Source organism: Callospermophilus lateralis, chromosome 7 (assembly GCF_048772815.1).
Source record: "Callospermophilus lateralis isolate mCalLat2 chromosome 7, mCalLat2.hap1, whole genome shotgun sequence".
Classification (NCBI taxonomy): Eukaryota; Metazoa; Chordata; class Mammalia; order Rodentia; family Sciuridae; genus Callospermophilus; species Callospermophilus lateralis.
The window spans coordinates 210,565-225,890 of NC_135311.1; the positions used below are offsets into that span (position 1 = coordinate 210,565).

The window sequence follows — 15,326 nt, forward strand, 5'->3', positions numbered from 1 at the left end:
GTCAGGTGTAGCCTGAGAACAAGCAGAGGAACACCACTTTCACTTCTGTGGTCAGTGTGGGAAGAGGACACGTGGGAGCCTGTGTCCCTCAGGAAGCCTCCCTGCAGAAGTACCCAGCCCGACACCCCTCAGATCTGATGGAGTCCAGGGCACAGAGCCTGAAGAGTCCTGGCAGGGATGGGGTCTTGAATGTACCCAGGACACTGCGTCCTCCCCCAGTCGGCACTCGGGACACACCGTCCTCCTCCAGTCTACACTGCGGACACAGGGTCCTCCTCCAGTCTACACTCGGGACACAGTGTCCTTCTCCAGTCTACACTGCGGACACAGGGTCCTCCTCCAGCCTACATTCTGACACAGTGTCCTCCTCCAGCCTACATTCGGACACAGTGTCCTCCTCCAGCCTACACTCGGACACAGTGTCCTCCTCCAGCCTACATTCGGACACAGTGTCCTCCTCCAGTCTATACTCGCAACACGGTGTCCTCCTCCAATCTACACTCGGAACACAGTGTCCTCCTCCAGCCTACACTTGGGACACAGTGTCCTCCTCCAGCCTACACTGGGGACACAGTGTCCTCCTCCAGCCTACAGTCAGACACAGGGTCCTCCTCCAGCCTACACTTGGGACACAGTGTCCTCCTCCAGCCTACACTGGGGACACAGTGTCCTCCTCCAGCCTACAGTCAGACACAGGGTCCTCCTCCAGCCTACACTGGGGACACAGTGTCCTCCTCCAGCCTACACTGGGGACACAGTGTCCTCCTCCTGTCTACACTGGGGACACAGTGTCCTCCTCCAGCCCACACTTGGGACACAGTGTCCTCTGCAGTATACACACTGGACACCTCATCCTCCTCAGTGACCTTGGCTTCCCATGAGAGTGACCAGGAGGAGCGCGTGTGTGCACACCCCAGACAGTAGACAAGGCACTTCCCTTGGAGGACACCTGTATTCAAGGCTGCCCAGTGGAGGAGGCCCCCGCCTCCAGCCCTGTCTGTGGACTCTCCATTCAGAACTTAGACTTGCCCTAGCAACAAAGGTACCTGGCCCACAAACCCAGCTAAGACTCAATTCCCCTTTTCCTGGCCCACGCGGGAAGGACTCAGCCCTACTCAGGTCCTCAAGCCCTGGGAAGGGCCCTGTTGGCTCCCCAGGCTGCCTGCCACCTGTGCAGGTGTAACAGGTGAAGGGTCTCGAAATGAGCTCCTCCTGGACACAGGGCCCTCATGCAATGCCACTGTGCTCCCAAGAGAGAAAGGGGGGACACAGACACAGAGGAGGAGCCACATGGAGATGGAGGAAGAGACTGGAGCGAGGGGCCACCAGCCTAGGGCCACCTGGAGCCCCAGGAGCTGGAGAGGCAGAAGGAGCCTCCCTGGAGCCTGTGGAGGGAGCTGGACACCATTGTAAGAGGCAGGTCCTGTCCACATCTTGACCCCAGAACCTGTGAGTGGGACCTTGTGTGGAAACAGGGTCTTTGCAAAGGTCGTTAGTGAAGGGTCCTGAGATGGGCTCCTCCTGGGTCAGGGAGCCCTCATGCAATGGCCATGTCCTTAAAACAGAAGAGGGGACAGACTCAAAGGAGGAGCCACGTGGAAGATGCATTTCCAGTTAAGGCCCCAGGTTGGTGGTCACTGGCTCCAGCAGACCCTCTGCTGTGTGGGTCTCATGAAGCAGATGGACCCTGCTGCACCGGTCACCAGGAGCTGTGCGACACGGTCTGGACAAATGACCATGGAGGAGCTGGTGTCTTTGGGGTCCTTCCTGTTGTCACATGTGGGCACCCCACCTCAGGTGCTGCACAAGCCCCCTGTGCAGAGGGCCATGGGGACCCTCCCCTCATGCTGACGGGGCCTCACTGCTTCTGAATCTCAGTTTTGATGTGAAGTCAGGGCTGATGTCCGGGGTCACTACCCACTAGACCAGAGGGCCCCAAACACCCAGTGCCCACCCTGGGGGCTGCCCTCTACCTGATGATCTTGTGCTGTGTACCCCAGGCCCCTTGGCCAGACTGACTCAGGTGGGTCAGAGGTCAGCTCTGCAACAGGTGGGGACCCTCAGTAGTGTAGCAGGACTGAGCAGGGACAGGGAGGGAGGGGTACAGAGGGTGTGAGCAGGGAGAGGAAGGGAGGGGTACAGGGGGCTGTGAGCAGGGAGAGGGAGGGAGGGGTATAGGGGGCTGTGAGCAGGGAGAGGGAGGGAGGGGTACAGGACCTGTGAGCTGGGAGAGGAAGGGAGGGGTACAGGGGGTGTGAGCAGGGAGAGGGAGGGAGGGGTACAGGGGGCTGTGAGCAGGGAGAGGGAGGGAGGGGTACAGGGCATGTGAGCAGGGAGAGGGAGGGAGGGGTACAGGGCATGTGAGCAGGGAGAGGGAGGGAGGGGTACAGGGGGTGTGAGTAGGGAGAGGGAGGGAGGGGTACAGGGGCTTTGAGCAGGGACAGGGAGGGAGGGGTGCAGGGGGTGTGAGCAGGGAGAGGGAGGGAGGGGTACAGGGGCCTGTGAGCAGGGAGAGGGAGGGAGGGGTACAGGGGGCTGTGAGCAGGGAGAGGGAGGGAGGGGTACAGGGGGTGTGAGCAGGGAGAGGGAGGGAGGGTTACAGGGGGTGTGAGCAGGGAGAGGGAGGGAGGGGTACAGGGGGGTGTGAGCAGGGAGAGGGAGGAAGGGGTACAGAGCATGTGAGCAGGGAGAGGGAGGGAGGGGTACAGGGGGTGTGAGCAGGGAGAGGGAGGGGTACAGGGGGGTGTGAGCAGGGAGGGGGGAGGGAGGGGTACAGGGGTCTGTGAGCAGGGATGGGTGGGTGGGTGCCCCGATTCCCTCTACACGCAGATGACCTTCCACTGGGCACCCCACCCCACAGCTGCCATGGTCACCCCAGGTCTACAGGATGCAGGGTTCCAGTCTCTCCATATGAGAGCCCCCTCTTTCCCCCAGAAGCTCTTCTGGGACTATGGGGGCCATGCCTTTGGGGCAGGGTCTCCCAGAGACTCTCTTCTGGTTAGGGAGGTCCTTGCTGCCCAGGGCATGAGTTCTGTGGCGCGCTAATATCAGTGTCCACATCCACTGCCGGCCCTGGGAATGCAAAAGGCCCTCTGCCACCTGATAGGTAGGGATGCGGACAGGGAGGTGACCTGGAGGGTCTTGGGGCCCAAGGAGTCAGCAGGGTGCTGAGAAGAGGGGCAGATGGAGAAGGGACAGAGGGGACAGGGAGACAACTGGAGTGATGAGGACCCAAGCTTAGGGCCTGGGGTCCTGGGTGGGGGGAGATGCAGGAAGGAGCTTCCCAGGACCCTGCAGAGGACGGCCTGCCCTTCAGGACCCCAGCCCCAGAGATGTGGACCAGAGGCAGGAGGTACTCTGAGCCCCGAGGGTGTAGGGCTGACGGTGGCCAGCAGGAGGCGCAGGGAGTCTTCTGAGCATCAGCACCGCTGTCTGCCTTGAGGCAGGGACTGGGTCCATCCCATGGTGACACACAGGGCAGGTGAGCAGTGCAGGGTGTAGGGCTGACGGCGGCCAGCAGGAGGCGCAGGGAGTCTTCTGAGCATCAGCACCGCTGTCTGCCTTGAGGTAGGGACTGGGTCCATCCCATGGTGACACAAAGGGCAGGTGAGCAGGGCGGGGCTGTCCTGGTCCTGCCGGCGCTGGACACACAGGGGTAGATGGGCGGGGCTGTACTAGTCCTGCCCGCGTGGACACACAGGGCAGGTGGGCGGGGCTGTCCTGGTCCTGCCCGAACTGGACACACCAGGCAGGTGAGCTGGGCAGTCTGATGAACAGGTGCTCATGGAAGGTGACCTTGATACAGACTCAGGGCTGTGACGTGGGCAGCGGCAGGACCCAGAGTCACTCAGGAGAGGCTCAGGTGGAGGCTCAGGCCGCAGCCTGGGGAAGAAGTCAGCTTGTCACTTGCGGGAGAGGAAAGTGCTCCTGCGGGACCTTGAGGCCCAGCCAGGGCTCATGAGGGACATGGAGTGCTGGGCGCAGGAGGAGGGAGGCTCAGGCCCTGGGCTGTGGGATTTGGTGATGGAGGAGCGCTGAGCCTCTCTCTCAGGGAGACGTCTGTCCCCAGGCAGACCACAGCCTGAGCCCCACCTTGCCCCTGTGCCTCTCCCAGGAAGCAGCCTAAGGCCAGTTGACCCAAGGCTCTGGCAGACCCAGGGTGCTTTCCTGTCACAGGGTCCCTGGGCGACAACACCAGTCAGGAAGGAGTTGGGATGGGGGGTGCTCAGCTGAGCCCCAGGGGGGGCCACTCCTAGACAGGAGATGTGATAAAGCAGTGCCACCACTCACAGACCCAAAGAGAGGAGGGCAGGGTCTCATGCTCTGGACAGAGGGAGCCAGCTGACCCACCAGGGGGCAGGGGGCATGACCCCAGGGCCTAGACCTGTGTCGGGGTCCAGCGAGTCACTCCAGCAGGTCTCCCACAGGGAGTACCGCCTGGTGGGCTCACCACAAGCACACAGGTCATTGCACCTCCCAAGGTGCCTCAGGGCCATCACGGCTTCAATGGACAGCAAAGTGGGAGGTGGGGCCAGCAGGCCGGGTCCAGCAAACTATCTCCAGCTGTCCCACAGGGAGGAAGGAGTGTCACCAGGAGGGTGAGAACTGGACACTGTCCATGTGACTGAGCCCTGCTCTGGTGGGGGAGCCCACCCCATGCCAGCAGGGTGGTAGCAGGACATCAGAGGAGTCACTATAGGGGACACAGGCTCACACTGACTTGGCACAAGGCTCCTGCTCTGGGGGAGCAGACGGGGAGAGGGTGGTGCCAGGGAGACCTGGTTGAAGAGGCTCCCAAACTCAGGGGTCTGCAGAGCTGAGCAGAGGGGAGGGGGGGAGGAGCCCCAGGGCCCAGGGAGCTGCAGAGCTGAGAAGGGGGGAGGGGGGAAGGAGCCCCAGGGCCCAGGGAGCTGCAGAACTGAGAAGGGGGGAGGGGGGAAGGAGCCCCAGGGCCCAGGGAGCTGCAGAGCTGAGAAGAGGGGAGGGGGGAAGGAGCCCCAGGGCCCAGGGAGCTGCAGAGCTGAGCAGGAAGGAGCCCCAGGGCCAAGGGAGCTGCAGAGCTGAGCAGAGGGAGGCAGGAAGGAGCCTGGTGGACAGGACATCTGGAAGGCTGGGATGAGGGGCCAACTTTGGATGCAATTTCATGGCCCTGTTAGTGTCCTGCGCTTGGAAACAAAGAGTCACAGGGGCTTAAACCATTTTGCCAGTCCAGTGGAATCTTCTCCCCCAGCCTTGGAGGGCAGAAGGCTGAGAGGAGGGGTCACAGGGCTTAGCTCCCTCCACAGGCTCCAGGCAGGACTTGTCCAGCTACAGAGGGAACTTTACAGATGGCGGGAGTGCCAAGGTGGCCTTTCAGCACTTGGCCAGTGCAGGGGAACCCTGGGGCTGATGTAGGAAATGACCACAAACCAGCGGTTGAAAACCACAGGACCTTGTCCTCTGCCAGCCCTGGAGGGCAGAGGCCAAGGCCAGGGGCCCCAGGCTGAGATCCCTGCACAGGCTCCTGGTGGCCCCTCACTGCAGTCTCTGCCTCCGTCTCCACGTGGCCCCTCCTCTGTCTCTAGTGAGAACACGGCCATTGCATGAGGGCCACCTGACCCAGGATGGTGTCATGTTGAGATCATTACCTAATTACATCTGCAGAGACCCTACATGCAAAAGAAGCCCTACCCGAGGTCCCAGTGCACTTGGGGTGCTATTCAGCCCACTGGGTTAGGACATGGGGAGGCATCCCAGGTGGGGAGGAGGAAGGCAGGTGATTGACAGGAGGAGGAAGGCAGGGGAGCAGGGGCGAGTGGGCCAGCCCATGTGGGATGCCTGATAGACTTCCAAGCAGGGTGCTGGGCACAGAGTCCCGTCTGGGAGCCCGTGTGTTCTCATCTACAAACGGGGGAGTCATGGGCAGGTCAAAGGGTGTAAGTCATGAGACAGATGAGATCATCCGCCCCAGGTGCAGAAGGAAGCTGCCCGGGACTCCAGGCAGGGCCTCGGAACGGGCCAGCATTTGGCAGGTGGAGGACGAGCACAGGTGGACGGCCGGACCACCAGGGAGCGGAGAAGGGTGGGTGCCTGGCTTCCTGTTGTGAGGTCACAGGGGCATGACAAGCGGTTTGGTGCCAGGGCCCCTGGAATGTGGGAGCAAAGGGCGTGTGGGGCTCTGCGCCCTCACAGTGTGTCTCTGGGAGAGCTAGGTGCTCTGCATGGAGGCCCATCACCCTGCCTGCCCAGCCAAGGGACTGCCTGCCACCCTTGGTTTCTCTCTCCAGACCACTGTACCTTCCCACCAAGCCAAGGCAGCATTGTGTCCTGATGCTCAAGATGTCGTGAGGTCTGACACTGCCCGGCTGCTGTCTGTCCTCGGCTTGAGCATAGAGAGGAGAGCCATCGGGATGGATCAGGGGCCACCTCAGCCATCTTGACCTCAGGGTCCCACATGGCTCCCTAAATATGTTCCCTTAGCTTTGAAGAGTTGCACATCACTGGTGGTCCTGGGAGGTGTCTGCTTCTACAAGAGCCCGGCAGAGTAGGTGTGTGTCCTGCCCACTATGGCCAGAGAGTGAGTGGACGCACCCATGCTGGGGCTGGCTCCAGGGGTAACTGCAGGCTGCCCAGCAGGGGGGCCTGACCTGTCTTCAAACCCTGAGGGCCAATCAGAAGGACCAGAGGGCACCTCCCAATCTGGGTGAGATCCAGGGCTACACACTGACCTCCCCTTGAGCAGGAGCCTTCGGGGTGAGGGGGCGCCCCCTGGCTGCAGCCAGTGCTCCCAAGAGCCCCAGCACCTTTCATGGAGTAGACGAGCTCCAGGTCCAAGCTCTCCATCCTTTCCCTTTAGACCCCCTCCACGCAGGCGGTGGCCTCTCCTGGGCTGTGGGAGCAGGAACCAGCCCCCAGCACCCACCTTGGTGGTCTCCCAGACAGGCGCCTGCAGTCCGGGGCCCTAAGGAGCTCTGGGACCAGGGTTGGGGTGAGGATGCTGCCGAGCGCTGGCTTGGAACCCAGGAGGAGGAGGTTCCCAAGGGAGTCCTTCACCCACAAGGCCGGTTCTAGCCCACGGGGAGGAGACCGTGGAGCCTGGGGTCCTTGGGTTCCGGGGCTGGAGCCTGGGGTGTGGAGGAGCTGGGCTCACTTAGCGGCATGGAGACGTGGGTGCGGGGACTCCACCTCCACCACCAGCACCTCTCCTTTCGGGGACGGGGGACGACATGCCTGTGCCAAGCCCTGCTCCACAGCGGGAGGAACCCGTGGCTGGGGGAGTGGCGCCCAGACCATCTCAGAGGGCAGAGGAAGACGGGGGGGGGGGTGGGGGGGGGGGGCTGGTGCCTGTGAACGTGTGGGTGACACAGCCAGGTGTGCGAGGCCGGGTCGGGTCAGCAGGTGAAGCTCGGGGGTCAGCAGTCCGTTCTTTACAGGATGCCTGTGAGTAGAGCCCTGCCCAGCACCCCGCGTCCGTGTCCGTGTCCAGGGCTCCCCGTGCCTCCCCTGCGCCCCCTCTGCGCCTCCCCAGGGCTCCCCTTCGCCCCCTCTGCGCCTGTCCAGCGCCCCGTGTGCCTGCCCAGGGCTACCCGTGCCTCCCCTGCGTCCCTCTGCGCCTGCCCGGCCAAGCCTGTGCTCCCTGTGAGCCTGCCTGGGTGAGCCCGTGGACCCCCAGTTGCAAGCCGGAGCTCTTCTGCAGTAGGGGAGGTGCACAGTGTCCCGCTGCCCAGGGCAGCCCTGTGCGAGGGGAGAACCCAGGAGGGCTGGGGAGCAGAATGGTCGTCCCTAAGGGGAAGGCTCAGCGATGCCTGGCGGGGCGCTGGCCGCGACCTCCGGGGTCTCTATGGAAGCGAGGTCCCAGGGGCTGCTGCTTCTCCCACTCTAATGCAGAGTGCACTGGCGACTCCTGCAACTGCTACCTTGGCTCTGCAGGACACAGCAGGTGACATGCCACCGCCTGGGGCTCTGTTGATTTGGGGAAGCACAGAGGGAGGGACCAGGGAGGGAAGGGAGGAAGGGAATCGCCGCCCCCACCTGCTGGGGGCTGAGGAGCACGTGAGCCGCCCAAGTATGGGAGCCCTGGCCTGCTGGGCCTCCTGGTGCTGTCCAGGAAGGGCCCTGTGAACTGAGTCCCACGGAGCGCAGGGGTCTCACAGCAACCCAATTAACAGGAGCATTGAGAAGTGAGCCCTTCTGGGGCAGAGGTCTCCTGGGCAGAGAGGCCAGGGTGTGTGCTCCGGAGCCAGCCACCTGCAGATCGCACCCACCCCAGCCTCTGAGCCCGGCCCACCTGGACAGTGACTCAGCTTAGCAGCCCCTGCTTCCCAGGCTGTAGGTGGGGGGCCTGGAAGGTGGGCACACTGTGCCACCAGAGGAAAAGGGGGACTCCTGGAACCTTGCCAGGGGGTGCCTCTTCAAGTGACGGGGCACCTGCACGTTCTGTCGACCTCTCGGGTCATGCAGAGTGACTGGAGGCACAGAGGAGCCAGGAGGGGCGTGGGCTCAGCCGGCTCCCTCTGCATCCCCTTGTCTGCCTGGGTGAGGCTTCATGAGCAGAAGAGGGCTGTCCTTGAGACCACAGGATGTCACACACCCGGGAGCGCCCAGCCTGCACGGTCCAGCAGCCCTCACCTCATGACCAGGAGAATGGGACAGAGAACAGGGCACTCACAGCCCTGTCCTCCTCCCAGGCCATGGCGTCCCCCAGGATCGAGGCTGTCATCCAGGAGAGGCACAGGATGGGGGAGTGTCCCATGTGGGAAGAGGAGACAGGGCAGCTGGTGTTTGCGGACATCAACACCAGGACTGTGTGTTGGTGGAACCCACTCTCTGGGGAGGTGCAGACAGGGGGCTTAAGTGGAACTGGGGCCTGCAGATGGTGGAACAAAGGAAGTGGGCCTGGGGGGCTGCAGAGGGTCGGACAAAGGAAGTGGGCCTGGGGGACTGCAGAGGGTGGGACAAAGGAAGTGGGTCTGAGAGGTGGAGACTTTGGGCCAGAGGAAGTGGGCCTGGGGCCTGCAGAACATGGGCCTGAGGAAGTATGGGTCCCCTGGAGATCCAGGTGCTCCTGGGAAGGGAGCTGTGAGACCATCCTATGTGCCCAGGGCCCTGTGTCCCCTTAAGTCCTGGGGATCGTTTAGCTTTGAAGCTGTCCTGCCTGCTTGTGGACCCATGTCCCTGAGGTCCTAGGGCTCGTTGGTACCTTTGCCACAGGTGTCCAGCATCACTCGTGGCCTGAGGGTTGCAGGGGCCCAGCCGGGGCACCTGCTTCTTCAGCACCTGTCCCCCTGCTCCAGAGCCCCTGAAGTGTGGGCTGTCACACCCTGGGCACAGGACAGACCATGGGGTGGGAAGTCCTGGTGTATAGCTATAGTTGGAAGGACCAAAGCCGGGCTTGCTGTCATCCAGGTTAAATCCTGGAAACACTGACATCCTCCTGGCTGCTGTGTGGAGCCTGCACCTGGCTCTGACCCCGGGTTATGCCACACATGCACCTGTCCTGACTCAGGAGCTAGGGTGGGGGTGACTGTGCATTTTCCAGGCTCATGTGTGTGCGTGGACCCAGTCCACCCGTGTGGACTGCTGACCCCTGTGGATTCACACACCTGGGAGGTACCTGTGTGTCTGAGAGGCTTGCACACCTGTGTGGATGACGACCCCTGTGGATTCACACACCTGGGAGGTACCTGTGTGTCTGTGGGGCTTGCACACTTGTGTGGCTGATGACCCCTGTGGATTCACACACCTGGGAGGTGTGTGTCAGAGGGCTTGCACACCTGTGTGGACTGCTGACCCCTGTGGATACACACACCTGGGAGGTACCTGTGTGTCTGTGGGGCTTGCACACCTGTGTGGATGACGACCCCTGTGGGTTTTCTGAGGAGCAGAAGCAGCACTCTGGGAGCATCCCCCACTCACCCTCCCCCTCCCCAAGGGCAGGTGCCACTGTCCCCCTTGCAGATCAGGGCTGGCCCCAAGTCTGTATCTGGCCTCAGGCGCCCTCCTGTGGAGCCTGCCCCAGGAGGGCTCAGGGGCACCCGCGGCTCTCACACTGGCACTGACATGAGGAGAGGCCAGCACTCTCCACTCCTGCAGTCCTGGTGGCCCTGCAGGCAGGCTCGGCAGCCTCCAGTCCCATCTGGAGGCCCTGTGGTGGCCATCGTGGGGAGGGGGTGCAGAGAGGTGGTCCACGCAGGCCCAGCAGGACTGGTCCTGTGCTGAGATGTGCTCTGTGCCCTGATGGTGCCTCCTGGCGGGAGCCCCGTGGGTGGAGTCTCCTGGAGAAGCAGCAGCTGGGCCACCCTGCTGTCCTCTGTCCCCCCAGGAGACCCTGTTGGCTGTGTGGCTCTGCACCGAGAGGGCAGCTACGTGGTGGCCTCTGGCACCTGCCTTGGCCTCCTGGACTGGGAGAAGGGGCAGGTGGAGTGGGCGGCCTGGCTGGACAGGGACAAGCCCCACAACAGGTTCAACGACGGGAAGGTGGACCCCGCCGGGAGGTTTTTGGCAGGTGGGCTGCTGAAAGGACTGGCCCAGGCCACCTGCAGAGCCTCCCGTCATGGCAGGTGCCGGCTGGGTGGGGACCTCAGGAGCCCTCCCCAGGCTGCTGGCAAGCGGCCCCCGAGGCCATGCAGGTGCTGGGCAGCCCACAGGTTCCCTCCCGCTCCAAAGGCCATGGCTTCCATGTCATTCTTCCCAGATCCCTGCCCAGAGAGGACCCTGGGAGGGTCGAAGCAGCCAGGGTGGGGCAGTGGCCAGAGGCCATTCACCTGCGGCTGAGGGCCCTGCACCTCTGCCTGAGCAGGACTCTTCCCAGTGGAACATCCCTGGGGTGCCCCCTTCGCCCAGCACAGAGGCTCACTCACAGATGCCGCCTGAGGGCCATCCTGCCTGCTGTCCCCCGACTAGGGTGACCACAGCTCTCTGCACAGCGGGTCTGTGTGGGGTGGGCAGGACAGGGTGGGGTGCTGACCACTGACCTTCCACTCTCTCCAAGCACCATGCCAGAGGCGTCCGCCCCAGGAGTGTGGGAGCCGGGGCAGGGCTCCCTGTACACACTTTATGCTGACCGCTCCGTGGTCAGACAGCTGGACCAGCTGGGCAACCCCAACGGGCTGGACTGGTCCCTGGACCATCACACTCTCTACCACGTGGACGGCCTGGACTACTCTGTACGGTTCTATGACTACGACGTGCAGACAGGAGGCCTGGGTAGGGGCCACCGTTGCTAGCCCCCCACGCCCTCCCCAGAGGAAGGCCTCCGTGGCCAGCCCCCACACCCTCCCTGGATGGGGCCACCGTGACCAGCCCCCCCCACACCCTCCCTGGGGTAGGAGCCTCCGTGGTCAGCCCTCACACCCTCTATGGGTGGGGCCACCATGGCCAGCCCCCATGCCCTACCTGGGCGGGGCCTCCCTGGCCAGCCCAGCACACCCTCCCTCAGGTATGGGCCTCTGTGGCCAGCCCCCCATACCCTCACTGGGGTAGGAGCCTCCATGGCCAGCTCCCCACATCCTCCCTGAAGTATGGGCCTCCATGGCCAGCCCCATAAGCCCTCACTGGGCGGGACCAACCATGGCCAGCCCCCCATGCCCTTCTCGGGGAGGGCCTTTTATGGCCAGCCCCCCACACCCTCCTGAGTCCCCTCCTGGGGTCCCAGATGCACCACGGGGTCTGTCACTCCCTCACGTTGTTGAGGCCACACTATGTCACCCCCTGGTCTGGGCAGTGAGGGGCCACGCGCCTCTGTCTGTCCTGCCGCAGCAAACCCACGACTGGTGTGCCAGCTGGAGCCAGAGCAAGGCATGCCAGATGGGCTGTTCATGGACACCACGGGGACACTCTGGATGGCCTGCATTGATGGAGGCAGGGTGATCCGCATGGACGCCGAGACAGGTGTGTGCACAGGGCAGTCGGTCAAGGAGGGGCCATGGGGTGCTCTGTGCCACGGTGTTCAGGGTCCAGGAGTGGGACCACTTGCTTGTCCAGCTACAGGGGGACCTGTGCAGATGGGCAGTGCAGGGAACACAGGGGCTGATGTAGAAAATGACCACAAACCAGCGGTTGAAAACTACAAGACCTTGTCCTCTCCCACCCTGGAGGGCAGAGGCTGGACCAGGGTCACAGGCTGAGCTCCCTGCACAGGCTCCAGGGGGCTCCTCCTGCCTCTCCAGCTCCTGGGCTCCAGGTGGCCCTGGCCTGGTGGCCCCTCCCTGCAGTCTCTGCCTTCGTCTCCACGGGGCTCCTCCTCTGGGTCTGTGTCCCCTCCTCTGTCTCTTGGGAGGACACGGCCATTGCATGAGGGCCACCTGACCCAGGAGGAGCCCATCTCAGACCCTTCACTAACGACCTCTGCAGAGACCTGTTCCCACACCAGGTCCCACTCACAGGTTCTGGGGTGCAAATGTGGACAGGACCCACCTCTTACCATGGTGTCCAGTTCCCTCCATGAGCTCCAGAGAGGCTCCTCCTGCCTCTCCAGCTCCTGGGCTCCAGGTGGCCCCTCACTCCAGTCTCTGCCTCTGTCTCCACGGGGCTCCTCCTCTGGGTCTGTGTCCCCTCCTCTGTCTCTTGGGAGGACATGGCCATTGCATGAGGGCCCTCTGACCCAGGAGGAGCCCATCTCAGGACCCTTCACTAACGACCTCTGCAGAGACCCTGTTCCCACACCAGGTCCCACTCACAGGTTCTGGGGTTCAAATGTGGACAGGACCAACCTCTTACAATGTGTTCAGCTCCCTCCAGGAGACTGGCCTCTCCAGCTCCTGGGCTCCAGGTGGCCCTGCTGACCCCTGCAGTCCATGAGGAAGGGCAGACTTGGGGATCAAGTGCTGCAGGTGCCAGGGAGAACCAGCCGGCCCAGGGCCCCACTGGGGAGTGGGCACAGTCAGGCCACCTGGGGTCCAGCAGCAGATGGGTGGCTGGGCTTCAGGGATGTACCTGAGCTTTACTCACAGGGACGCGGCTGTGCAACCTGGAGATGCCAGTGTCCAGGGTGACGTCCTGCTGTTTCGGAGGGGCTGACTACTCCGACCTGTACATGACCTCTGCAGCGGACAGCCTGAGTCCAGAGCAGCTGTTGCGGGAGCCGCAGGCAGGACACGTCTTCAAGGTCAGTGGGGTGTCCCTGCCAGGGTCAGCTTGGCTCCCGGCCATGTCTGCTCGGCCAGGTGTAACGCATCTTGACCTAGGGGACTGGAGCGGGCTTGGCAGCATCCATGGGGACATCTGTCCACCTGGAAAACAGCCCTCCCAAGGCCCCATGTGCCCTGCTGTACACAGAGACGTTTACGGGAGGTTTAGGAAGCTGGTGTGGCTGGCACTGCCGTGGCTGGTGCTGCCGGGAGACTTAGCTGTGCCTAGGGACTCACCTCCACCCTCTCCTCCCGCAGGTCCTGGGCCTGGGGGTGAGAGGCCTTGCATCCTGCCACTTCTCTGGCTGAGGAACCCCACCGTCCAATGCAGCTTGAGCCAGGCCTCCGTCCCTGGGGTCAGGCCAGGCTCGGCTCTGGCAGGGCACTCCTGCCTGACCACTGTTCACAGCTGATAATAAATGTGGCCACCTCAACGTCATCTGTGCAGCTGCTGCCCTGGGATGTGCCCCCCCCCAGGACTGCCCCATGCTATGTCCAGTGTCACCCAGCTTCAGCTTGTAATGCCCCTGTGTGTTCAAGGTCCCCACAGGTCACCTGCATTCCCCAGAACATGTGGCCACACTGGTGTCTTGGCCTCTCTGCCTCCACTTGGTGCTGGGTCACTGAGAGCTGGAACCTGAGCATGGGCTGTAGCTGTGCTGGACGTGCACAAGTCCATCAGCCAGGGATCGAGCTGGACATCAGTTGCCTTCACAGCACTGGGCGCCCAGCGCCTCTACTTCCAAACAGCCCATTTACCCCTGGAAGGCACCTGCACTCCAGCAGTACCCAGTCCCCTGCCCAGCCCCATCACCTGCCCACTGCCTGTGTCTCGATGGCCTGATGTGGATAGGTCCTGCCCATGGAATCCACACTATGTGACCCTCTGTGTCAGCTTCTCTCACCGAGCCCCAGGTCTCAAGGTCCGTCCCACTTGTAGCATGTGTCAGAGCTGAAGTCCTTTTCAGGACTGAGTAATATTCCATCATGTGGATGGACTCATCCTGTTCCCCATTCCTCCTCAGTGGACAACTGGGTCACTTCTCCTTTCTGACCCTTGTGCATGGTGCTGCTGTGAATGTTCACACACAAGTTTTCATTCCAGCGTCTGTTTCTGGGTCTTCAGGGACGTACCTAGGCTGGAGGTAATGTAGAATGTGAACTCCCTGCATAACCCCAAGAGGCCCCTGCGCACTGTGCCTGCACAGGGGCTCCACGCTGCCCTCCTCAAATGCACATGCTAAGAGTGACGTAGAACGTTGAGTTCCCAACTCCAGAGGGCTCAGCACAGAGCTCCTGGAGGTCCCCACACAGGTGGCCTGCAGCTGCACACGGCTCTGCTTGCCAGCTGCTGGGAGTCTCTGTCCTGGGGTCCCCGTGGTCATGGTGGCAGAGTGCAGCTTGTGCTGTGGGCAGGGGCAGGCAGTGCTGTGAACAGGAAGGCCATCCTGGGGCTCGAGCCTCCATCCTGGGAGTGAGGCCTGTGTGGAGTTGGTCCTGGCCTAGTGGTCAGTCCTGGAGAGGGGCAGCTGGCCTGGGAAGAGGGAGAGACCAGGTCTCAGGTGCAGCCCCTGATACAGGGTGCTGAGGGGCCAGGCGGGGACCTTAGGGAGGCCAAGCAGGGGCCCAGGAAGTGGGCATCCTCCTGCTGACCACCACTGTCCGCTCAGGGGCTGGGAGTCCAGGAGGCAACTGTGTGGGAGACCAACTTTGACGTGACTGAGTCACACTCCCCCGCTGGGTGCTGAGGCGCTCAGTCACAGAAATGTGGCAGAGCTTTCCCCACCTTCTTGGGTTCAAGGATCGGTGTCTGGGGCATGGATTTGTCTTGCTACAGCCCATGGGTGGACCTACGCTCACCTGTTCCTTTGTGATATAACCCTTGCCCTGTTTAGGGTAGAATCTTCCATGGAAGTGCCTTGTGGGTCCCCTTCTCTTAATGTGTCCTTGGGTGTGGCCTACCCAGGTGTCAGTCAACCTGCTGACAGTGGACATCATGAAGATAGACTCAGCCCCCTGAAACCTGACCCCTTGCCTCATTTGAATAGCTTCTCCTCAATAAAAGGGGTCAGTGCATGCTCTTTCTCTCTCTTCCTGAGGACCCTTAAGGTCAGAGGAGCCGTCACAACGACCCCAAAGAAAAAGGTATTTGTATCTCTTGTGTGGTCATTTTGCACAGCCCAGTCAGCCCAGTTTACCTGGAGTGGCCCCTGAGCCTTT

General features: G+C 62.5%; 1 protein-coding gene across 1 annotated transcript; it reads left to right on the plus strand.

Annotated features, from left to right (window-relative positions):
- Window positions 1-8,669: 8,669 nt before the first annotated feature.
- On the plus strand, window positions 8,670-13,415 carry LOC143641902 (regucalcin-like). Its single transcript, XM_077109898.1, has 6 exons — window positions 8,670-8,868; window positions 10,301-10,487; window positions 10,970-11,184; window positions 11,737-11,868; window positions 12,930-13,084; window positions 13,365-13,415. The coding sequence occupies exons 1-6, from the start codon at window positions 8,670-8,672 to the stop codon at window positions 13,413-13,415; spliced, it is 939 nt and encodes a 312-aa protein (XP_076966013.1).
- The last annotated feature ends 1,911 nt before the right edge of the window (window positions 13,416-15,326 follow it).